Source organism: Aplidium turbinatum, chromosome 13, assembly GCF_918807975.1.
Source record: "Aplidium turbinatum chromosome 13, kaAplTurb1.1, whole genome shotgun sequence".
Lineage (NCBI taxonomy): Eukaryota > Metazoa > Chordata > Ascidiacea > Aplousobranchia > Polyclinidae > Aplidium > Aplidium turbinatum.
Genome location: NC_137484.1, coordinates 23,543,036 through 23,568,239, shown reverse-complemented (window position 1 = coordinate 23,568,239; position 25,204 = coordinate 23,543,036). Strand labels below are relative to the sequence as shown.

The 25,204-nt window shown below is 38.3% G+C and overlaps 1 protein-coding gene across 1 annotated transcript; it reads right to left on the bottom strand.

The window, feature by feature from the left end:
- Nucleotides 1–164: 164 nt before the first annotated feature.
- On the bottom strand, nucleotides 165–9,936 carry LOC145782214 (uncharacterized). Its single transcript, XM_082593986.1, has 4 exons — nucleotides 9,338–9,936; nucleotides 5,773–5,807; nucleotides 4,506–4,630; nucleotides 165–1,318 (listed from the first exon to the last, which is right to left on the bottom strand). The coding sequence occupies exons 1-4, from the start codon at nucleotides 9,834–9,836 to the stop codon at nucleotides 1,258–1,260; spliced, it is 720 nt and encodes a 239-aa protein (XP_082450112.1). The 5' UTR covers nucleotides 9,837–9,936; the 3' UTR covers nucleotides 165–1,257.
- Nucleotides 9,937–25,204: the final 15,268 nt, after the last annotated feature.

Sequence of the window (25,204 nt, the reverse complement as noted above, 5' to 3'; positions counted from 1 at the left end):
GCGCGCAATGTTTCTTTTGGATCGAGGTCCTCCTCCGCGTAGCTTTCTTCAACCTTAGTCTAACCATCTAACCTTTTGTGACCATCGTTTCTATTTGTGCTGTTCACGCTTTGGTTTATTGTGATGTAGAGTCATAGTCATAGACAATAAGATGCACGTAATAATTGACCAAAGATTACTTTCCATCAATCTAAGCAAGCCACAATTAACCTAGACCACGGGTCGGCAACCTTTAGCCTTGAAAGAGTCATTTGGTCTCGTCTCCATCAAACTAAAACCATCTAATTGACTGCTTACAGCAAAAGCTAACGCTTACAGGAAAGCCTTTCGTTCGAGCTATTTGTCCGTACCCTGTAGAACTGATTTGTACTTACCATTCCAACAGCTGTCAACTCTTAACATGACTGGGAAACACAACCAATCAGTTCATGGTCACCACAATGGTTTAATTATGACACGAACTAGTACAAAAAAAGTATCACGTGAGCCAGAGCGCAGAGATAGAAGAGCCGCAGGTTGCCAACCGCTGACCTAGGCTGATCGCAATCTTCCAATTTTGTAACAATAAATTAACAACAAGACGTTAACGGCCTTTTGAAATCATAAAGTTATGATTTCTTTTAAACCCGAGTTCACCGATTAATGAGACGTTTTAGATTTGAAACAAATTGAAACAAAATTTTGAACAGAGATTTGGAACAAAATTTCATTTTACAAAAAAATTACAAATCAAAAGACAAAAATTCTTCACCAAGAAGCTTGATTCGAGATGAAATTCAGACCAAAACATTTCACTCCAAAAAAATTTCATTTCAAAATTTTTCCCAAACATCTTCCTTTTTAGCACATCTAATTAATTATACCAAAGACAGACAAGACACAACAAAACAGAAGGTCCGAGCAATTAGTTAATAACAATTAGTTAATCTAATTGATTAACAAGTAAATCCTCTAAGGATTGGCGAAAGATCACGCATTCCGAAATTTAAATCTTAATATCTTGCGTTTCTCGGATTTCGTGCTTTTCATTTCAAGCGGAAAAAAATGAATTTGCGTGGATTCCGAAATAAAACATTTTTTTCCTATGACCTTAATTTGTAAAAAAATCAACATAAAATTATTTTGTGACGAAACTTCAATTTCGTTTCATTTCAAAATATTTTCAATTTAAACACCTCTAGAAGTTTGTACAATTATTTATTTGTCGGCGCTATTTATTATGTCGATTTGAACAGTATTGCTGTCACGACGTCACAATCAGTCGTCAGAACGCGTAAGTGAAGGGCAGACTCCACGTGACTTCACTGTGATCCAGTTACTGAAACAATAAAAATGCAGGAGAGAACTTTATTTCAGACACTCAGATTTTACAAAGCAGATTCTTCACTCGTTAAATTTTTTGGAAAACTAAAGCTCTAAAAATAATTTTAAAAGAATACAGCAATTGGGTATTCTACTGTACCAGTTCAGTTTATCGGCCCATAGCTCCAACAAGGGTCGTAGGCATTTTCTTGTAGAGCCCCGTTAACTCGGTGGTTGCGCGCCGGGCTTAAGATCACACGGCGCTGGTTCGATCTCGGGGTGTGCGCTTGAACAACGCATTTTCAGGAATGCTCTCCATTCAGCGGCATCTAATGGATGGAATAATTCCCTGGCAACAAAACTTCAAAAATCGGAAACTTCACTCTGCCAATCTCGGTAACCGGTCCTGCGTCAAGAGCCTCTACAAGTATGCGAAACTATCAGGAATAACCAATCAAGGCTTTGTCAGTCCGAGGATAAAGATTCAAACCAAAAAATATGCTATGTTTGGCATGAGGTTTTGACCAGATCAGAGTACTAACTTCATAAAAGGGCGCTATGTGTCTTGCCCATGCATGCTTGGAATTTCGATATGGCGCCGGTTCGATAAAAGCATGTGTCTTGACAAAGATCGAACGTCGAACTAGAGCTTTCATTAGTTGGCTATGCAGCTGGCACATCCCACCAGCACATACTTCCAACATCAGTTGAAACACAAAAATCACTTTTTGCTGCAGGCCACTTGCTACAATGCTGAATTTTATGCCTTGGCTATAAATCTCTTGATGTCCTGATCTCAACTTTTGATTAAACGTCTACAGACTATGACTTCAATGTTGCAAATGTAAGAAAGAATTATTTGTGGACTGAGGAAGTTTCTATGCGGTAATATCATGAAAAAGCGGCATAATGTGTCGCGCTGTCATCAGGGCCGGATTTAGACCGTGAGAGGCCCTAGGCTATTCCATTTGTGAGGCCCCTCCCTATTTTGAGCTCCGAAATTCTCTCTAAACAACATCACATGTCATTGTTTAATGTTAAAAATAGGAGTGTATTAAACTCTTCGTTCTTTTAATTTTCCACATTCATGGGTGCAAATTTTTAATTAAAAGAATAAAAATTTAGTTAAAGCAGTTTTGCTTTTAATTTTAATTTTTCTGATCAAACAACCGTTACAATAATTGTAAAGTTTATTTACGAGCAGTGGCGTAGCCAGGAATTTTGAAAGGTTTTTTTTTTTGACGACGTATTCGCCTAAAACGACACCCAGCAGTGGGGTTCTGGAGGCCTCTCCCAGAAAATTTTGAAAAATTACTTGGAATTTGGTGCATTCTGAGAGCATTTTCAATAAAAATGTGGGTATGAATATTCCTGTGAAATGATACCGTCCGGTGGCATAGCAAAAGGATAAGACCATGTTTTCTTCGGCATTTTTTGGAAATAAAGCTAAGTCTCTATGTTTTCTTGTTGCTAATTCCTGGCTGATATATTTGAATGTTTGGTATTGGCAAAACTCGCTCTTTTAATGCAGTTTCGTTTAAAATTAGGCAAGCTTTGTTTTAGAGACATAAAGAGACTGAAAGCATCATTCTCAATATCGTAACGTCGCACGCGTGCCAAAAGAGGGGTTGAAACCCCCAACCTCCCCCCTGGCTACGCCAATGTTTTTGAGGACATAAGAAATAGTTACAGCAATCAAATAGAGTAGCCTAAGACTAGACTATCAAATTTCTTTTTCTAGCTTTTGTCAAAGCAAAATCATGCAACTTAAGACATTGTCGATCTCAGTTTATTTTTAATGCTTTTGAGCCTTGAGAAAGATCTCTCTCCTGAGCAGTTAGTGATCATTAAGCTTAGAAACAGTCTTCCTTGCACATAGAAGTTCATCAGTAAGTTTCGGGACTTGGGTCAACATCTTCCGGATACGCTTCCTTTAAAAGTTTTAAACCTTGGTTGTCCATTTTCAGTTTTAGTCAAAACTCTGGTGGGCTAAGGTTATCACTATCATGCAGATTGCAGAGCATTGCACGCTTGAGGCAAAGCTCCCTATTCTTCCTGCAAATCATCTAAACCTTCTTCGTTAACAACAGAAGGAAAGTTGATGCTGCCACTCTCAAAATTTAAAAAAAACACTAGATTCTCCAAGAAAACCATTAAATTATTTCATATTGTTTTTTGCAGAGAAGACTGCGGCACTTTAACATAGAAGCTTCCAGCAGAAAGCGAGCAATAATTGCCTCTATTATGATGCAAACGAGTAACGACGTAATAATGACTGTTTGCAACTTGTGTATAGAATTTTATACTCTGAAAAGCTTGATATATATAGGTAGCCTACTTTAGGTAGGGTTTAAACTTGTCAAGTTTTTAAAAGAATTACAAACTTTGAAATCGAATTTCGAGGCCCCTGGACGTTGAGGCCCTAGGCTTCAGCCTGCCTAGCCTATTGGTAAATCCGGCCCTGGCTGTCATGAACTGGAAGCCCAAAAGTTTTGTTTTAGTAACTGGATGTTCAATTAGTCCACTTAAGCTCTGTTAAACAAAAAGAGCATCATAACAAAAATAAAGCTCTGTTAAACAAAAATAGCATCATTTTCTTCTGAACTCTCATTAGAAATATGCTTTTTGTTGTTAAACTAATGTCGGTTTTAAACATTGTATTTCCTATACCACTATGTGAGTTGCCGCAAAACAATGACAATACACGACATGTGAAGATATTTCTTTATACTCGGTAAGTCGCTCAAAGTCACAATTTATTGTGTCATTCCCTGTAGGGCCGTGGAGTCGGAATAATTTTGTCCTGTCCAAAGTCGGAGTCGTTAAAAAAAGCCAACTTCGACTCCAGCTTCACACAAAACAATAAACAATAGAATTTTTGTTTGAAGTCCTTTTTCGAAATATTGTTTCTTGTTCTCCGTATTGAACTCTACAACTTCAGCAGAAAATAAAAGCGTTTGTTCTTGTTAGTTTTTATAAAAGTCATCGTTCCAATTTCGATCACAACTTAAAGTGAAATTAAATTTTTCAAAACTGAAAAAGTACAAAAACTAAAAAAAAATTGCAATCTTTGAAATCTGGCAACACTGAACCTGGAGTCGGCCTGTTATAAACCAATAAGGAGTCGAAGTCGTATATGTTTCTCCCCACTCCACAACTCTGATTGATCACTAGCAATTTGCAAAATGGATAGACCAACAAACCTTTTCTCCTTCTTTACATTATTAGCACACAAAATGCATTTGTTCGAATATGTCACTCCATCTGATCCACACACTTCGTCAATGTTCATGGGGCAAGCTCCAGATAATTCTCGTTTGCTGCATTCCTGCAGGAGAAAATGGGAAAGACTAAACCTGGTTCTCACAAAATATCCAAACAACTGCAGATGTAATTTTCATGGTGATATATCTAACTTTTAATTTAAATTACAAACCTGTCTCACAGATAGCAACTCAGTCCGTTTTGACGTTGACTCAACGTGTATTGACGTTGAATCAACGTGTATTGACGTTGAGTAAACGCTAATTGGGTTGGCGTTGGTTTCTTTCGTTTATTCGTCATTTTACATCGACTCAACGTCTGCAGACGTTGAGTGAATGTAACAATGACGAATTTTGCTGTCTGGAATGCACCTTGGATTACGTGCAGCATATGACCAGGGATATCTAAAGAAGGGGCTACGAAGGCTTTTATTACGTCTAACAATACTGTAGAAGGGCTTCTGTTTAGCGTAAATAATATCTGTTTATCGTAAAATGACAATTAGCAATAAATCTTGTTATGATAACCTGCATTGCGTTATTAGTATCAGACCTGGATGTTTACTGCATACTCATAGTTACTTGTTGATTCAACTACCCGTATACTTGCTTTACATTTAGCCTACTGCAAAACCTTTGTTAAAAAACAGCTTTCTGGTAACTTTTCAACTGTCTTTCTAAATAAGTATTCTTTAAATAAGCTCTACATAACATTTGCTAACTGTCTTCTGACTGTAGCTGACTGTACCAGCTACACTACAAAACTTTCTGCATTTTTAAAAAGAATCGATGTTAACGCGCTACAAGCTACCGCCCCGGTAGTGTCGTGAGAATAAGGCAATCGCTGTGAGCCTTCGTATCTCCTTCTTTAGATATCCCTGCATATGACAGGGATCTATGGGACCCGGAGGTCAGTACCCTCACAAACTATCTCGATAATATGAAACTATCGTATGAAATTACAGAAGTTGGTTGTGAACATTACAATATATATAATTACATGCAGATAGGCTACATATAGCAAATACATTTGCTTATTATGTGGGTGCGGTATTGATGAAGAAGCAAAGACTCGGCAATGTTGTTTTTAGCAATTCAATTGTTTTGGAATCTTAGAAAAACTTGGTATTCACATCAAAACACAAGAATCAGAAAGGTACTGCATTTTAAGCTAAGTAATTCATTGGAGTGCAATTTCATTACTTACATTTACATCTCCTTTTCCTTTTCCACCTGAAACCGCTGAAATAAATGACACAACTTGAGATAAAACAATCGCACAACTTTGCTGGTAACATTTCTAAGCCTTTTCTGTTACGTTACTCTTCGTAAAAAATTTACAAACTGGCTTTTCAAAGCAATATTGTAGCCTACACAGGCTAAGTTACGCAACATTGGTCTATCAAACATTTATTTAGGAGTAAAATAGCCTATAAGAATACTTAGTAGGCCTACAAGCACTACGTCTTCACATGCTCTTACTCAGGACCATTAGTAGGAATATAATCACAATTTTCATTGTTTTCTTTTAGTCTTCCTGAAACAACTTTCAAAAAAGTTTCGATTTACTCTGTTGGGATTGTTGTTTTCTTTCTGTGAAGAAGGCCGTATATTTCGTGGGAACAACTGCATCTGGATTTGTTTATTCAATTAGTGGTTAAATTTAAGACAAAACTTTTACACTGAGAGGCGCAATTACGTTAATTAGGTTATTTTGCATTTATCAGAAATTTTGTCTCAATAACATCAACATGGCAAGAAAACACAGTGGGTGAGTGGCATTCTCAATAGTGGAAAGATAAGTGATTCTGTAACATTCCTGGGGTGGCTGGTTGAATGCTTCTGACTAAGGGTGGCTGACAACGATACTAGATTGTTGGTATCAGGAAGTACATCTTGTATTATGCCACGTGTGAAGCGATCAAGGCGGATTCAGAAACGTCACGTCATTCCATCAGAAGTGTGTTGATTGAAAAAGGCAGAAGATTACCACACGGTAGGCACTTTAACAAGCAGATTTCTAATAATCCACGCGCGTATCCAATCCAACCACGAACCAATGAGATGCTACGTTATCTGTACGTAATCTACGTTATCTGCTATTGTGACCATTCCAGCATTCAGCCAGAGAATTAATAATTACTTTGAACTTTGTTTGGTAATTACAGAAGAAAAAAGAGCTATAGCAGAGGTGGGAATCAAACCCACGTCATTGTAATGACTTCTACCGCCCTAACCCAATGCGTTAAGCCAACCGATGGCAAAGTGATGATTTAATTTAGCTAGAATTTGCGTTTTTCCTTTATTCTTCCTAAACGCAATCTTGATGACGTCATGAAAAGCGTAGCTTCTGATTGGTTCGTGCTGGATTGGATATTTGCATGTTAAAGTGCCTACCTTACCACACCAGTCTGTTTTATAGGCGAAATCAGTCACCTAGCGAGTGCTGCCAGACGCAATGCTAAAAATATTAAAACTTGAAAGTAGGCTAAACAATACAGAATTATGAGAACGTTGGACTGCACCGCAGAATACCGGCTGGTGACGAATATAAGACAGCAGTCGGTACAGTTCCAACGTTTGGTTGTAAACTGTAAAAAAACTAAATTTATAAAATCATTTTGTCAAAGCCCGGAATATTTTTAAAAGTTAAGAGAGGCTTCCCGTGACAGCATCGAGTTTTGGACACGGGCCGGTGGAGTGAGGCACCACTCCACCGTCCGCTACGCCACTCAATGTGCTCAATATGTTTTCTACATATTCGCGCCAGCAATGAAAAATAAATTGAATTGAATAGGCTAACATCGCGGCCCTTTTGCAGGCTTGAAAAAATGTTGACACATGCAAAGTGGGCTACACCGCAGTGGTGGGTCGCTCACAAGGACTGCATAGGCCGGTGCGTCCATTATAGTGACCTAGGCAGTCGCCTAGGGTGTAGCTTTCAAATCGGCCCAGAACTTGCATTTTCTTGCATCAGTTTCGTAGCTTTTTTAAAATTGTTTTTGTTTGAATAAAAATGCTTTTGTGTTTCGGATGCTTAAACTATGCTCTAATTCAGAGGCGTGCAACATACGGCCCGCGAGCCAGAGCACGGCCCGCGGTACCCATTTACGTGGCCCGCACATTTTTCATCAAGTAGCCCATTGTTTTTAAATACTTTTCACTGTTAGATCGGAGGATGTTGTTATTTGTAACGTCATCATTAGCATTATCGACTTTTAGCATTATTACATCATTAGCATTATTGTTGCGTCATTAGTAAGCGTTGTAGAAAACCGCCTTGTTCTTCTGGCAATGAACCAATGATTCAGTAACATAAATCTTACTTTATGGGTGCAGTGTGGTGAATATATTAATATTTATTCTACAAAAAGCTTAGCATAGTAAAAATGTCTACAAGTAAGAAAAAGAAGGTTGATTATGAAAGGCGGAAGTTCAACAATGAGTGGTGTATAAGTTAAATACTTCGTCGTTCAACACAATCAAGATGTTGTTTGCCTGATTTGTCAAAACACTATAGCAGTAATGAAAGAGTACAATATGAAGCGACACTACTGTGCAAAACACTCTGCTAATATGATAGCATTGTGGGTCAATTACGGGTTGACAAAATGCAGCAGTTGAAAAAATCTTTGAGCAAACAGCAAGAGGTATTTCACGGTTACAAGAAAGACGTTGAGCTTGTTACAAAACTGAGCTTCAAGATATCTGAAACTCAATGTGTAACTTGATTGTGTGTACTTTTCCATTAAATAAATTGTTCATATAAATTCATGTGTTATTCGATAGACTGGCCCTCAGCATCATTATAATTGTACGTTGTGGCCCATTGCGATAAACAGTTGCACGCCCCTGCTCTAATTAATCGACTTGCAAAGACAAAGTTGATTTTCAATATCATGATTTTTTTTGCTTAGGTTGTGCAAACATACTAAACAATATGTTTCAATTTTTTTCCAACTTTTAAACGTTTTCTACATTATGTAAAAAGATTCGGAATATTTTTTTCAGCTTCCACCAAGCTAGGAATAGTTCCGAGCAGGGCCCGATTAACCATGAGGCACACGAGGCACAGGCCTCAGGCCCCCTGGTTTTGGGGGCCCCCATTATTTTTTACATTAGTAGGGAAAGTACTATAATTTGGACCACCTAATGAAAAATCTTAATATTTTTATAAAAATCCACAACATTGGGGTGCAACTAACTTTACTTGATTAGTTATAGGCTAGTTGGTTTGCAAAAACAATTCCAATCAAAAAAACTTAATACAAACAAAGAATACTACATTATTATTTTTTTTTTATAGTGGTCCATATTATCAACCCAGTTTCTAAAATGGACCACCCTGTTTCATAATATGGACCACCATACTGTAATATGGACAGTTGTCATGTGAAAGTAAATATATCAAGGAAGTCAAACTTCAAAGGCATGAAATAGAACACAAACACTCAATAAATAAAAATAGTCTGAAACGTTCATGATAGTCATCTCAAACAAGTTTCAAATCATTGATCGTTGGCACAGTTGTCACAATAGTAAAAATGAGCATTTGATATATCAGCACAAATTTCATGGGCCAATTTCTTGCACTGACAACACTGAATCCAATCCTCATCAGTGGACTCGTCACACACAAGACAAGTGCATGCAGAAGCAGCATTGCTTGGAATACCTCTCTTTTTTGAAAACTTAAAAGGTTAAGCCTTTTCTCACTTGTTTTGCTGGTTTAGCTTTTTCTGTGAACTTGATTTTATGTTTGTGTGGCGTACCTGTCAGCACAGTAGCCTTTGTAGTTTTTCTACGTTTTCTTCCCTTCGTAACTTGTTTTGGAAGTGGGCTCATGTCCTCGACAGATACCCTACATGAAATGCCAACTGAACAAGGTTGTAAGTTCTTAACACTCAATGACGATGGTCCTGGTGCTTGTGAGATTGCTTCATACAGTGCATCAGCTAAAGTTCCAGCATTTAATTCTGTTGACATGATAGAATTTTTTGCCACTTTCTCAATGTTTACCACATCTTGTGACAAAGGTGAAATGTTTCGAGAAATTGCATCTTGAGTAGACATATCTTGATCATCAATTATCAGCGGTGATACATTGTTTGGAGAGGTGTCTACTTCATGAGGCTTGTCAGTAACTTCAGCTGAGGGAAAATCACTTTCATCAAATACAAGAGGATTAATGGGGTAAATTCCTGCTTTTTTAAATCCATTTACTGCATTTAAATCCATTTTAAATCCAATTTCCATGCTTAGACATGTCATCAGAATTTAATCAAATTGTTTATAATATCAAAGTGATTATGCAAATTACTGGTAATAGCTTTTATCACTATAAGAAAGCAAGTTACAAATATATTTTATGATGCACTCTAAAAAGTTTGAAAAAAATGCATAAATCTCATGGAACTTCATTTCTATGCCTGTCTTCATTACTGAGAAACAAATTTCTACCAATTGACCATAACCTGGACCACTGGACCATATTACCAAACAGTTAGGTGGTCCATATTACAGTTAGCATAATCTTATGTTGCTTGGTGTCATTTAGAATTAATAAACTAAGACTAAACAGTGGACATTTCTTCAAGATTTTGGCACATAGTCATTAGTAATGCCTCTCCTGCAGATTACTTTTGTATAATCTTTTGTAACTGTAGCAATATTTGAAAAATTCTCAATAGTTTGAACCAGCAAAATAACATCGCAGACCCCCAAAACACAAAACCTCTAGTAACAACAAAGAACCTGCTCAATCCTTTGAATCTGAATTCTGAAACAGTAAAAACTAGGTCAGTAAGAAAGGTTAATTCAAGCTGTTCACAAACCATGAAATTATTTACTTCAGTCATTGAAAAAACAGCAGTGGTCCAAATTATCAGCCGGTCCACTTTATAGCACTTTCTACCGTAGGCGTAGGTAGCGAAAGTTGTTGTGCCAGTATGTGCACACTTGTTATTTTTGAGTAACAATTTCAAATTGTGTAACGATTTTGCAGTAGGCTAACAGTTGAGCACTCCTGCTCTGCATCGAAAGCGATTGCCAATAGGGGCCCCTAAACTTAGCTGTGCCTCGGGCCCCCGTGAACCTTAATCAGGCCCTGGTTCCGAGCGACATGTCTCAGGTGGTATCCGTATCAAGGCTTTCAGTCAATGATTCTCTGACCACTGGCTGCGGCCCGAATTTTCGGGCGCGGAAAAATTGAATTGGGACCGCAAAGCTGCGTTGCTTACAGGGAATTGCAAGAAAACTTAAAAAGAAGTGAGATCACGAGTCGCAATCAGTCGCGAGTCGGCGACAGTCATTTGCGCAAAACGTAGCCTAAATAAGTTTTATAGGCCACAGCAAAAAATACTTAAGACGTATTGTTTCAACCGGTACAGGACTGAAAATTTGAAAAGTCGTGATTGACAGCATCGGTAGAAGACTCCCAACCCGCACAGCAAACAATGTCGGCTGATCGTTGGCCAACGGTCGCGAACGTCGCGGTCGGCTTTTCGCCGCAAAACAACCATTTGCCAACTAACATTATTTCTTTAACTGGACAAAGAATCAGTAAAAAAGGGTACAACATGTTATAATTTGGTGATATAAACCACATAAAACATTTTTTTTACCAAATATATATTGTGTAAAACTTGGTTGTGGACACAATGCTAAGACAATGGTGGGCCAACGTCGCATTTGTCGTCGTGGGCATTCAGTTGAAAACCAACCTCCAGCCACCGATTGTTTATTTTGATATTCCGGGTGAAATAATCTTACATAATGAAAAGTACCCATTACAATTCTGTGAATTGAAGCTTTTATAAATTTTTATTTCAACAAACGTCAATATCATAAATAGGTTGTTAACACAACGTTGAACCAACGAAGAACCAACGTCACGTACGTCACCGTGGGCATTCGGTTGTCAGCCAACCTTTTGAGAATAAATCTCAATTTTGGTGTTTCTGGCAAACGAATTAAGAGATATGGCAAGTATGTATTATAATTCTGTGAAATGAAGAATTTTTAAAGTTCATTTCAACAAAAATTTAATATGACTAATATAGTTGTTGACGCGACGTTGTGCCAATGGTGGACCCCACAGCGCGTTCGTCGCCGTGGGCATTCGGTTGTGAACCAACCTTTTTACAACAAATATCATTTTTCGTATTCACAACAAAATAATTCGAAGCATTGGCCAGTATATGTTACAATTTGACGAAATTAAAGTGAACAAAGGTTTATTCTAACAAAAACGCTATATAAAAAATATTTTGTTGAAGCGACGTTGAGCCAATGGTGGGCTCCACAGCGCGTTCGTCGCCGTGGGCATTCGGTTGTGAATCAACCTTTCTACAACAAATATCATTTTTCGTATTCACAACAAAATAATTCGAAGCATTGGCCAGTATATGCTACAATTTGACGAAATTAAAGTGAACAAAGGTTTATTCTAACAAAAACGCTATGTAAAAAATAGTTTGTTGACGCGACGTTGAGCCAATGGTGGGCCCCACAGCGCGTTCGTCGCCGTGGGCATTCGGTTGTGAATCAACCTTTCTACAACAAATATCATTTTTCGTATTCACAACAAAATAATTCGAAGTATTGGCCAGTATATGCTACAATTTGACAAATTTAAAGTGAACAAAGGTTTATTCTAACAAAAACGCTATGTAAAAAATAGTTTGTTGACGCGACGTTGTGCCAATGGTGGCCCCACGGCGCGTTCGTCGCCGTGGGCATTCGGTTGTGAACCAACCTTTCTACGACAAATATCATTTTTCGTATTCACAACAAAATAATTCGAAGCATTGGCCAGTATAGCCTATGCTACAATTTGACGAAATTAAAGTAAACAAAGGTTTATTCTAACAAAAACGCTATATAAAAATAGTTTGTTGACGCGGCGTTGAGCCATTCCCACAGCGCGTTCGTCGCCGTGGGCATTCGGTTGTGAGCAAACCTTTTGCCAAAAAATCTTAATTTTATTTTATTTATTTATTTGCAATCAGACTCAAAGTCCATAGAATTCAAAATGCTTAGCCTACGCAATTGAATCAAATAGTTTTCAATTAGAGAAAACACAAGTCTCACGAAACAAAGTGTTACAATCACTCATACAAATAGCCTATATTAAAATGTTGCATGACCAAATGCTGCATAAATTTGATTAAAGAAATTCATCTTTTGATAAACGTTTTTACAGCTTTTCAATAGTTTATAAGTCAGTAAATCGGTTGGATATCGGAAATTTTTGAAAATGAAATATAAGCCGTCGCCAAAAATTCATATAAAAATAATATTTTGTTGAAAATACAACCAAGAAAACTCAAAATGCAAAAATTTTGTCTTGTTTGAGGATAAGGATTTTCGTTAGCCTACATCTGCCGTATTTAACGTTTGACTAGAATTAACTACATCAAAATAAAATAATTTAATTTGGACCAAAAAAATGATTTCATCATGTTTTTACAGTAACCGCAAATATCCCCCATAAAGTAGCCTACAAGTGATCATATGAATGTTTGTGGTGGGCAAAACTATTTCTCAACCATTCAGACTTTCGAGTGTTCAATACAAATTACTTCCTTTAGCCACAAAACTTGTTGTTCTCATCTCGTTTGCTTCGAATTTTCGAAGTATTTCGTTTCGACCTAAAAGTTTCTATTGAAAAGCAAAGTCCAATTTTTTCACATTCATCCAATGTTTGAAGATGTTGAATCAATGTAAAATGCCTGATTTTGTTCGCCAGTGATTTAACCCAAATAGAATTGTGGTTTAATTAAATCCAAAGTTTGATTGAATTGAATTAAGTTTAACTACTAGATTCACCCGGACAACAGAGCAGAAATTGATTTTCATTGATTCAACGTTCACAGATGTTGATACAAAAGCATGCTTTGCTGGCTGGCAATAAACAGCTCTTTGTTAATTAGGTCATGCATTGGTGTTAATTAGGTCATCCTCTTCTTTTTTCATTTTTTTCCCATGCTGCCCTGCTTTCAAATTTATTCACAGTGAGTTGTGACGGCTTGAGGGCTTGTACGAATTACAAAGATAATATTGCGGTGCTTTGGTATGTCAGCAAGGTCCAACCAATGAAATTGCGAAAGATTTTAAGCCTACAAGCTCCAGCCTCGAATACTATCATTAGTCGCCTGGAAAAGCATTGGTGAGTGTATACTAGGTACTGCATATCGCTGTTTTTATTGTTGTTAGCATTTTTGATAAAGCATGAGATGGTTCAATTAGTTCAATGTAGTAGCCTACTATAATTAATTATAATGCAATACCGATACATAATTATTCATAAATTTAGATTTTAGGACACACCTGGGTGTGTACTGTGCAGTGCATTGATTTTTGTGTTAGTTTCGATAATACTAAATAGCTTATCTCCTGTTTTTTCGATGAAGTCAACTTTTTGTAGCAAGCTTGCGCGGTGCGTTTTTTGTAAGGATTCTGAAAGTAACGAAAAGATTCCAGATGCTTGTTTAATAGATCAATGAAAAGTCAATTCAATACCATTACTTATTTTAAGTCAGTTTGTTTTAAATGGACACTGGTAAGCAAAATGTTTCCTCCTACATTGATAAAAAAAGCTCACCCTCAATAATTTGTTTATTTTTATGTCGCCAGTTTTGTGGCTCAGACTACTGTCTTGTATCGCAATTTTGGTACGATCTAATTGATTAAAAGCAATTATTTTTAACATAAAATCTAAAAAAACACTAAATTATTGGGTCAAGTTTTTGTTAGGTCATTAAGGTCATTTTCACATTTTAAAGTAAATTGTTTTGAATATTCAGGTCGACGAAAACTTGCTCTATTTGTGAGGAATAGGCTGATGATGATGGATGATGGTGATGACGGATGATGATGAGGCTACATCAGATTTCGATAATCCTTTTTCACTACAAGCACAAGCATGGTCAGCTTAAGCATTTACCCCTTTACCTTATGTTTCTTTTTCAACAAACTCTCAGTTTTTAATGAATAATAACTACAGACAAAGCTTCTGTAGTTAATTTAATGCAAGGTTGCATGAAAAAGGTGTTTATTACAGTGACGAAAAATCATAATTTTGTATTTGTAATAGAAGTAATTCGCAAAATCTTTGAAGAAATGATTTCAAAGTTTATTTGTAGCAGGATAATTCTCATTTTCTTTTCCAGACTGTTGTAATCAATGTAATTCTGAGTTTATTCATGGGAGATACTTTCAGAACTTTTTCAGTGTGATTAGTTCATTGCTTTATGGGAAAAAGTTGCTTGTTAGAGTTAGTTACGTGGCTTCAGCAACCAACCTTTTCCACTAGACATGTTGGCTTGGACCAGCTATTGGCAATTTATCCCAATGACATTATTATTTTTAGATGGAGTACGAAGAACCCATAACTTGTCCACAGCAACAAATTCAAATATCCATGCCGCTATTTCAGACTGGCTGAAATACGCAAGAAATGAGGACTGAGAAGTTTGAGAAGAGGAAGACAGGAAATTTGATTTAATTTGCCTCATGCCCTTTTCTAGACCGCTGTTATATTTAGCATGTTCTTTGTTTTTGCTGTGATGGTTAGAAATAAAAACAAACTTAACTGCCATCTGTCCTACTCTTTGCTTGTATGAGTGCCTTTTCTAGCAATGTTGTACCGAGTGGAATGCTAGTATGATAGGTGATAAGGTTTACTGCGAATTGAGGCCTCGATCCCACGTCTTCGTGGTCATCATTTTCAGCACAGATTAACTCGAAAAAAGTGAGTTAACAACACGCCACCATGTGGTCAAAGTTAAGAAACGTTTTCGGTTTGGTGAGGTTGTAATGTCTAACCCTTGTCAGAGCAAAACGTGAGCGTTTGGTCGTAGATTAGCAAATGATGGCCAACGCTAGGCCCACGAGTAACCAAATCGTTTTCGCCAGAGGGGATGATAGTAAATTGCGTCTTCCACGTCGACCCAACGAAAGCGTTTGGTCGTAGGTTGGCCAACAGTGCACTAACGTTGGTTCTACGATTAAACAACTCTTTTTTGCCACAGTGAGGATAGTTGTAGGCTAAATTGCGTCGTGGATCCCACGTCGAACTAACGAAAGCGTTTGGTCGTCAGGTTGGCCAACAGTGCACCAAAGTTGGGTCTACGATTAGCCAAGCATTTTTTTTGCCACAGTGAGGATAGTTGTAAATTGCGTCATGGATTCCTCGTCGAACCGACGAAAGCGTTTGATCGTAGGTGGCAAATGGTCGGGAAAGGGTTGGCCAACAGTGCATCAACGTTGGGTCTACGATTAGCCAAGCATTTTTTTGCCACAGTAAGGATAGTTGTAAATTGCGTCGTGGATTCCACGTCGAACCGACGAAAGCGTTTGGTCGTCAGGTTGGTCGCAGGTGGCAAATGGTCGGGAAAGGGTTGGCCAACAGTGCATCAACGTTGGGTCTACGATTAGCCAAGCCTTTTTTCGCCACAGTGAGGACAGTTGTAAATTGCGTCGTGGATCCCACGTCGAACCAACGAAAGCGTTTGGTCGCAGGTTGGTCGCAGGTGGCAAATGGTCGGGAAAGGGTTGGCCAACAGTGTGCCACCGGGGGATCGACGTTTAACCAACCGATTTTTGTGACTGACGATTCGCCCAAGGTGGCCCGCTGGCCAAATTTGTTACGCGCCAACGTCGGAAACCAACGGAGGGCCCACGGGACGTTTCCGATGGTCTAACGTTGGACCAACGACACGTTGTTGTGCGGGAAGTTATGATATACTGTTACGGAGAATTTTCAAATCAAACGTCATATAAAACCGTTCAGGTCAACTGAATCTTAGCGTATTACGTCATGGAATTTTTCCTAAAAAATGAGCCAATATTGCACCATCGTTCATAAGACCTGATGAAACATTGCATCATCACCTTTGAACACCTGTTTGAATTGCTTGACAATGCCTTTCATTATTGCGTCACATTAACTGCTTACGTGCGTTTGAGATATTACCATGTATTCTGATCATTCTTAAAATTGTTACTTGGAAGTTGGTCGCATATTTAACTGTTTTGCTTATTGCTTGCTAGCTGGACAAAATTTCCGTCTTTTAATTAAGTAGTTTGGATTGTAGTGACAAGTTTTTAGTGGTGTACCGCGTTGCACCTCATTTTCGATAGCCGCGGGCTAATTTTACAGAAATACACTTTTTGAATAGACGTTTCAAAAGAGTGTTTCTTTTTCGGTCATTACATACAGACGAACGGATCCGGAAATCTTATGTTACAATTTTCCCACGAAGAGATTATGGTTTACCGCTGTGACCTTAAATAATAAAAGACGTTACTCTGTCTAGTGTAGGCTACAGAAGCAAAGAAATAAAAAAAGAAGATCTTGTTGGTTGGTAGTCTACAGAAGCAAAAGAAAATTAAAGACATTTCTTCTCAGTTGGTACTGAAGAACTTCAAGCTGAAAATTAAAGGCGTTTCTTTGTTGGTTCTGAAGGAAAACAACTTTGACATTCATTGGCAAGAAAGAAGATTAAAGACAATCCATCTGTGCTTGAAGATTCAAGTGGACGAATCCAAGCAAGTTTTGTGGAACTTTAGGACTGTCACAATCAATGTGCAAGGCGTCGCGTCGGGCTACTTTGCGTCTTGACAGAATGTGCTGTTTTCATTATGGAATTTTGAGCGATGTGTTATTATCGGGTATTGACTTGAAGTAACCTTTGAATGAGAAATCTGTATTATGTAACGCATTTCCAGAATCGTCTGTAAGCATGCAAATCTGGAATGTTGTGTTGTTTTTCATAATTTCTGAGCGTCGTTTGTCATGACGTCATAAGGATGTTTAACAGTAGATGTCCGATTGCGAAATATTTATTATGTAAGAATCTTATACCCTACGTGACATTCTTTAGACTTCTTTAAGCTTCTGCTTGTTGACATTTATTGCAACCTGACAGAACAATGTGACATTACGTAACCTTCTCGATGTTACTAGACCGAAACAACTTTCTATAAATAGCGGTGTAGTTTGCGTAATGATTATTATTGAGTTGATTATGTGATTATGGGAGTTGTATTATGACGAGTTGATTATGAGAGTTGTGTTATGAGTTGTGGATTGGCTAGGAGCTGTTGTGCTATGGCGTTAGCGATTACAGGGCATCGTTTAGGATTGGAGGTGCGGCCTGTAAGGCGATTGAAGGTTTTCCATGCAGCTCTGCTTGAGTGGGTGAAGTCAATGCCTTGCACTGTATCTTCCCAACGCTGCTTACGTTTCACGTTGAGGTGTTTTAACAGATCAGTGGCAGTCATGGATGTCTCTTCACTGGTTTTTGAGGCCAGGAACGCATCATAGCGTTTGTTGCATTCTTCGTCCCATGATGGTAAGTTATAAATTGACGACGGAATCCACGGGGGATGGAGTTCTTTGCTGCCACGAGTAAGGTTTCGCAGAAGGCTTTATAAGACTTCTCCAGTCCGTCAGAAGTTGGTTCTGGGAGATGCCGGGTTTTCTTTTCAACCAGGAGTGTGAACTTGGTCCAGTTTGCCTTGCGAAAATTCCACCTCTTTACAGGTTTGCTTGGGACTGGGTTGAATGGGTTTTCAGGGGTGATGAGCGATGGTCTATGTTGGGACTTAGGAAAGGGGCTAAGGATGGTACGATTTTGTAAAGGTCCTTTTAGGTTGGCAAAGGCCAGATCTGGATTGGTTGTTGTTTTCCATCTTCCTGACAAAAAACTGTCTGGTTGTTTTGGGTTGAACATTAATTGGATACCAGTGACAGCTGCCTATGATTCAAGCGCTATGCCATCTGCATTTGAATGGCGGTAGCCCTAGGTTGTGCTGTGGGCATTGAAGTCTCCGGCATATATGCATGGTGGAGCAAAGGCGGGAATGGAGTTAGCTTGCAGACGTGTATTTGGTGGTTTATACACGTTGATCACAGCTGTGCCTTCGATTTCAGTGGCTGTCCATTTAACTTCACAGTCAGGATTGGATGAAGCAATCGGTATCCACTTAGCGGAGTTCTTTACATATGTGGCTATTCCATAAATATTGCTATCGGTGCATGCTGCCAGGGTATATCCACTGATCTTTGACTTCGATGCTTCGGTGGTGTGGGTTTCTTGCAGGAGTAACCCGCACAACAACGTGTCGTTGGTCCAACGTTAGACCATCGGAAACGTCCCGTGGGCCCTCCGTTGGTTTCCGACGTTGGCGCGTAACAAATTTGGCCAGCGGGCCACCTTGGGCGAATCGTCAGTCACAAAAATCGGTTGGTTAAACGTCGATCCCCCGGTGGCACACTGTTGGCCAACCCTTTCCCAACCATTTGCCACCTGCGACCAACCTGCGACCAAACGCTTTCGTTGGTTCGACGTGGGATCCACGACGCAATTTACAACTATCCTCACTGTGGCGAAAAAAGGCTTGGCTAATCGTAGACCCAACGTTGATGCACTGTTGGCCAACCCTTTCCCGACCATTTGCCACCTGCGACCAACCTGACGACCAAACGCTTTCGTCGGTTCGACGTGGAATCCACGACGCAATTTACAACTATCCTCACTGTGGCGAAAAAATGCTTGGCTAATCGTAGACCCAACGTTGATGCACTGTTGGCCAACCCTTTCCCGACCATTTGCCACCTACAATCAAACGCTTTCGTCGGTTCGACGTGGAATCCATGACGCAATTTACAACTATCCTCACTGTAGCAAAAAAAATGCTTGGCTAATCGTAGACCCAACTTTGGTGCACTGTTGGCCAACCTGACGACCAAACGCTTTCGTTGGTTCGACGTGGGATCCACGACGCAATTTAGCCTACAACTATCCTCACTGTGGCAATAAAGAGTTGTTTAATCGTAGAACCAACGTTAGTGCACTGTTGGCCAACCTACGACCAAACGCTTTCGTTGGGTCGACGTGGAAGACGCAATTTACAATCATCCCCTCTGTGGCAAAAACAATTTGGTTACACGTGGGCCTAGCGTTGGCCATCATTTGCTCACCAAACCGAAAACGTTTCTTAACTTTGACCACATGGTGGCATGTTGTTAACTCACTTTTTTCGAGTTAATCTGTGCTGAAAATGATGACCACGAAGACGTGGGATCGAGGCCTCAATTCGCAGTAAACCTTATCACCTATCATACTAGCATTCCACTCGGTAAAACATTGCTAGAAAAGGCACTCATACAAGCAAAAAGTAGGACAGATGGCAGTTAAGTTTGTTTTTATTTCTAACCATCACAGCAAAAACAAAGAACATGCTAAATATAACAGCGGTCTAGAAAAGGGCATGATGCAAATTAAATCAAATTTCCTGTCTTCCTCTTCTCAAACTTCTCAATCCCTATCTCTTGCGTATTTCAGCCAGTCTGAAATAGCGGCATGGATATTTCAATTTGTTGCTGTGGACAAGTTATGCGTTCTTCGTACTCCATCTAAAAATAATAATGTCATTGGGATAAATTGCCAATTGCTGGTCCAAACCAATATGTCTAGTGGAAAAGGTTGGTTGCTGAAGCCACGTAACTAACTCTAACAAGCAACTTTTCCCATAAAGCAATGAACTAATCACACTGAAAAAGCTCTGAAAGTATCTCCCATGGATAAACTCAGAATTACATTGATTACAACAGTCTGGAAAAGAAAATGAGAATTATCCTGCTAAAAATAAACTTTGAAATCATTTCTTCAAAGATTTTGCGAATTACTTCTATTACAAATACAAAATTATGATTTTTCGTCACTGTAATAAACACCTTTTTCATGCAACCTTGCATTAAATTAACTACAGAAGCTTTGTCTGTAGTTATTATTCATTAAAAACTGAGAATTTGTTGAAAAAGAAACATAAGGTAAAGGGGTAAATGCTTAAGCTGACCATGCTTGTGCTTGGAGTGAAAAAGGATTATCGAAATCTGATGTAGCCTCATCATCATCCGTCATCACCATCATCCATCATCATCAGCCTATTCCTCACAAATAGAGCAAGTTTTCATCGACCTGAATATTCAAAACAATTTACTTTAAAATGTGAAAATGACTTTAATGACCTAACAAAAACTTGACCAAATAATTTAGTGTTTTTTTAGATTTTATGTTAAAACTAATTGCTTTTAATCAATTAGATCGTATCAAAATTGCAAAATTGCGATACAACACAGTAGTCCGAGCCACAAAACTGGCGACATAGAAATAAACAAATTATTGAGGGTGAGCTTTTTTTATCAATGTAGGAGGAAACCCTTTGCTTACCAGTGTCCATTTAAAACAAACTGACTTGAAATAAGTAATGGTATTGAATTGACTTTTCATTGATCTATTAAATAAGCATCTGGAACCTTTTCCTTACTTTCAGAATCCTTACAAAAAACGCACCGCGCAAGCTTGCTACAAAAAGTTGACTTCATTGAAAAAACAGGAGATAAGCTATTTAGTATTATCAAAACTAACACAAAAATCAATGCACTGCACAGTACACACCCAGGTGTGTCCTAAAATCTAAATTTATGAATAATTATGTATCGGTATTGCATTATAATTAATTATAGTAGGCTACTACATTGAACTAATTGAACCATCTCATGCTTTATCAAAAATGCTAACAACAATAAAAACAGCGATATGCAGTAGCTACATATGCACTCACCAATGCTTTTCCAGGCGACTAATGATATTATTCGAGGCTGGAGCTTGTAGGCTTAAAATCTTCCGCAATTTCATTGGTGGACCTTGCTGACATACCAAAGCACCGCAATATTATCTTTGTAATTCGTACAAGCCCTCAAGCCGTCACAATCACTGTGAATAAATTTGAAAGCAGGGCAGCATGGGAAAAAAATGAAAAAAGAAGAGGATGACCTAATTAACACCAATGCATGACCTAATTAACAAAGAGCTGTTTATTGCCAGCCAGCAAAGCATGCTTTTGTATCAACATCTGTGAACGTTGAATCAATGAAAATCAATTTCTGCTCTACTGTCCGGGTGAATCTAGTAGTTAAACTTAATTCAATTCAATCAAACTTTGGATTTAATTAAACCACAATTCTATTTGGGTTAAATCACTGGCGAACAAAATCAGGCATTTTACATTGATTCAACATCTTCAAACATTGGATGAATGTGAAAAATTGGACTTTGCTTTTCAAAAGAAACTTTTAGGTCGAAACGAAATACTTCGAAAATTCGAAGCAAACGAGATGAGAACAACAAGTTTTGTGGCTAAAGGAAGTAATTTGTATTGAACACTCGAAAGTCTGAATGGTTGGGAAATAGTTTTTGCCCACCACAAACATTCATATGATCATTTGTAGGCTACTTTATGGGGGATATTTGCGGTTATTGTAAAAACATGATGAAATCATTTTTTTGGTCCAAATTAAATTATTTTATTTTGATAGTTAATTCTAGTCAAACGTTAAATACGGCAGATGTAGGCTAATGAAAATCCTTATCCTCAAACAAGACAAAATTTTTGCATTTTGAGTTTTCTTGGTTATATTATATGAATTTTTGGCGACGGCTTATATTTCATTTCCAAAAATTTCCGATATCCAACCGATTTACTGACTTATAAACTATTGAAAAGCTGTAAATACGTTTATCAAAAGAAGATGAATTTCTTTAATCAAATTTATGCAGCATTTGATCATGCAACATTTTAATATAGGCTATTTGTATGAGTGATTGTAAAACTTTGTTTCGTGAGACTTGTGTTTTCTCTAATTGAAAACTATTTGATTCAATTGCATAGGCTAAGCATTTTGAATTCTATGGACTTTGAGTCTGATTGCAAATAAATAAATAAAATTAAGATTTTTTGGCAAAAGGTTTGCTCACAACCGAATGCCCACGGCGACGAACGCGCTGTGGGGCCCACCATTGGCTCAACGTCGCGTCAACAAACTATTTTTATGTAGCGTTTTTGTTAGAATAAACCTTTGTTCACTTTAATTTCGTCAAATTGTAACATATACTGGCCAATGCTTCGAATTATTTTGTTGTGAATACGAAAAATGATATTTGTTGTAGAAAGGTTGATTCACAACCGAATGCCCACGGCGACGAACGCGCTGTGGGGCCCACCATTGGCTCAACGTCGCTTCAACAAACTATTTTTTATATAGCGTTTTTGTTAGAATAAACCTTTGTTCACTTTAATTTTGTCAAATTGTAGCATAAACTGGCCAATGCTTTGAATTATTTTGTTGTGAATACGAAAAATGATATTTGTTGTAGAAAGGTTGGTTCACAACCGAATGCCCACGGCGACGAACGCGCTGTGGGGCCCACCATTGGCTCAACGTCGCTTCAACAAACTATTTTTTATATAGCGTTTTTGTTAGAATAAACCTTTGTTCACTTTAATTTCGTCAAATTGTAGCATAAACTGGCCAATGCTTTGAATTATTTTGTTGTGAATACGAAAAATGATATTTGTTGTAGAAAGGTTGATTCACAACCGAATGTCCACGGCGACGAACGCGCTGTGGGGCCCACCATTGGCTCAACGTCGCTTCAACAAACTATTTTTTATATAGCGTTTTTGTTAGAATAAACCTTTGTTCACTTTAATTTCGTCAAATTGTAACATATACTGGCCAATGCTTCGAATTATTTTGTTGTGAATACGAAAAATGATATTTGTTGTAGAAAGGTTGGTTCACAACCGAATGCCCACGGCGACGAACGTGCTGTGGGGTCCACCATTGGCACAACGTCGCGTCAACAACTATATTAGTCATATTAAATTTTTGTTGAAATAAACTTTAAAAATTCTTCATTTCACAGAATTATAATACATACTTGCCATATTTCTTAATTCGTTTGCCAGAAACACCAAAATTGAGATTTATTCTCAAAAGGTTGGCTGACAACCGAATGCCCACGGTGACGTACGTGACGTAGGTTCTTCGTTGGTTCAACTTTGTGTTAACAACCTATTTATGATATTGACGTTTGTTGAAATAAAATTTATAAAAGCTTCAATTCACAGAATTGTAATGGGTACTTTTCATTATGTAAGATTATTTCACCCGGAATATCAAAATAAACAATCGGTGGCTGGAGGTTGGTTTTCAACTGAATGCCCACGACGACAAATGCGACGTTGGTCCACCATTGTTTTAGCATTGTGTCCACAACCAAGTTTTACACAATATATATTTGGTAAAAAAAATGTTTTATGTGGTTTATATCACCAAATTATAACATGTTGTACCCTTTTTTACTGATTCTTTGTTCAGTTAAAGAAATAATGTTAGTTGGCAAATGGTTGTTTTGCGGCGAAAAGCCGACCGCGACGTTCGCGACCGTTGGCCAACGATCAGCCGACATTGTTTGCTGTGCGGGAATGCTGTCACGTTCTGCTTTTGTGTGAGATGTTCCAACATGTCGCATTTGGCTTTGGTTAGGCCTTCAACGTTTAGCTGCAAGATTGTTACTCCGCAGTGTTGTACGCGTCATTGAAATAATGTGACGGCGTCAGCGTCAGCGCGAATTGCCTAAAAACTTTACGGCGTAAAGGACTGCGTAAACTCTTAAAGAAATTGACGGCGTCAGCGTCAGCGCTAATTTCTAGCGCTATTTTTTGCCAGCGTCTTATAAGACGGAAATATTTCAACCAAGTTCAGGCTAACAATAGCTATAAATAAAGACCAGGTATTATGTTTTAAGACTGTATTGTAATTAGCTGCTAGTCTATTAGTTATTTCCTTGCAGAAAAACAAGCATTTCAAAACGTTTGTCTGACAATCTGCTGCGTTTGGGACGCATATCCAGGGGCACCGGAACGGTTTTTGACTGGATGGGCAGGAGTATGAAAAAAGGGCACTTTTGTTGCTGAAAGGCCAATTTGTTTTGTAAGTTTTTAGATAAGATATAGCCTAGCGATAATGCTCATCTATCAGCTCATTATCGAGTAATGATACAAGTGTCCGCTATACAAAGAACAATGGCACGGAAGGGCATCATGCTATTTTATAATGATGTAATATAACTTACTGTGATGGAGAATTTTGTGTCGTGAATATTATTTTGAGGCAAAAATAGAACATTATAATTAGGCTAAAAGCGAATAGCATAAATTGTTATATTGCAAAGTGTGCAGTACCTTACATGACCTTAAAAGGGCACCATTGCCCCCTCTTCCCTCCCCATCCACAGAAATTTGAGGGCAGGGGGGCATCCGTTCCCCCTGCTCCCCCCGATTCCGGCGCCCCTGCGCATATTGTCCTTTCCAAGTGAAAACATGCGTTCCACAGCAGCGCTGGTTGGTATTGGTGTGTTGTATTTCAAAAATAAGTTGAAAACGTTTAGTCGGAAAGGTATCCCTGTTCCAAGCGTGCTGTGATAGTTTAGCATGTATAAATCTTTTAACGAGGTCCACTGCACCAACATCGCTCTTTTCAGGGGCATAGAGCTCTTGAAATAAAGTATATTCAACGTCCGCGATGCCATTCATGGATTTTTCGCTTTCTGTCTCTGATCCCTCGTTCTCAATAGGCTACATGGGTGATCACCATTTGGCGAACTTTTTCCGCATGTATTCCAGGGAGCCATTCCACCCAACGCAAAAGCCGGTAATTCGGATGAGTCGCGCTGGCCAGAATACATTGTGAAACTCTTATTGTGAAACGAGATTTTCCATGA

What these genes read in the sequence shown, in the direction of transcription:
- LOC145782214 (XM_082593986.1), bottom strand. Translation starts at nt 9,836, where the DNA reads ATGACATGTCTAAGCATGGAAATTGGATTTAAAATGGATTTAAATGCA. An exon ending in AAAGGCTACTGTGCTGACAG is followed by an intron (nt 5,808 to 9,337) that starts GTACGCCACACA and finishes CATTTATTTCAG; the next exon opens with CGGTTTCAGGTGGAAAAGGA. An exon ending in AATGTAAAGAAGGAGAAAAG is followed by an intron (nt 1,319 to 4,505) that starts GTTTGTTGGTCT and finishes TTATTGTTTCAG; the next exon opens with TAACTGGATCACAGTGAAGT.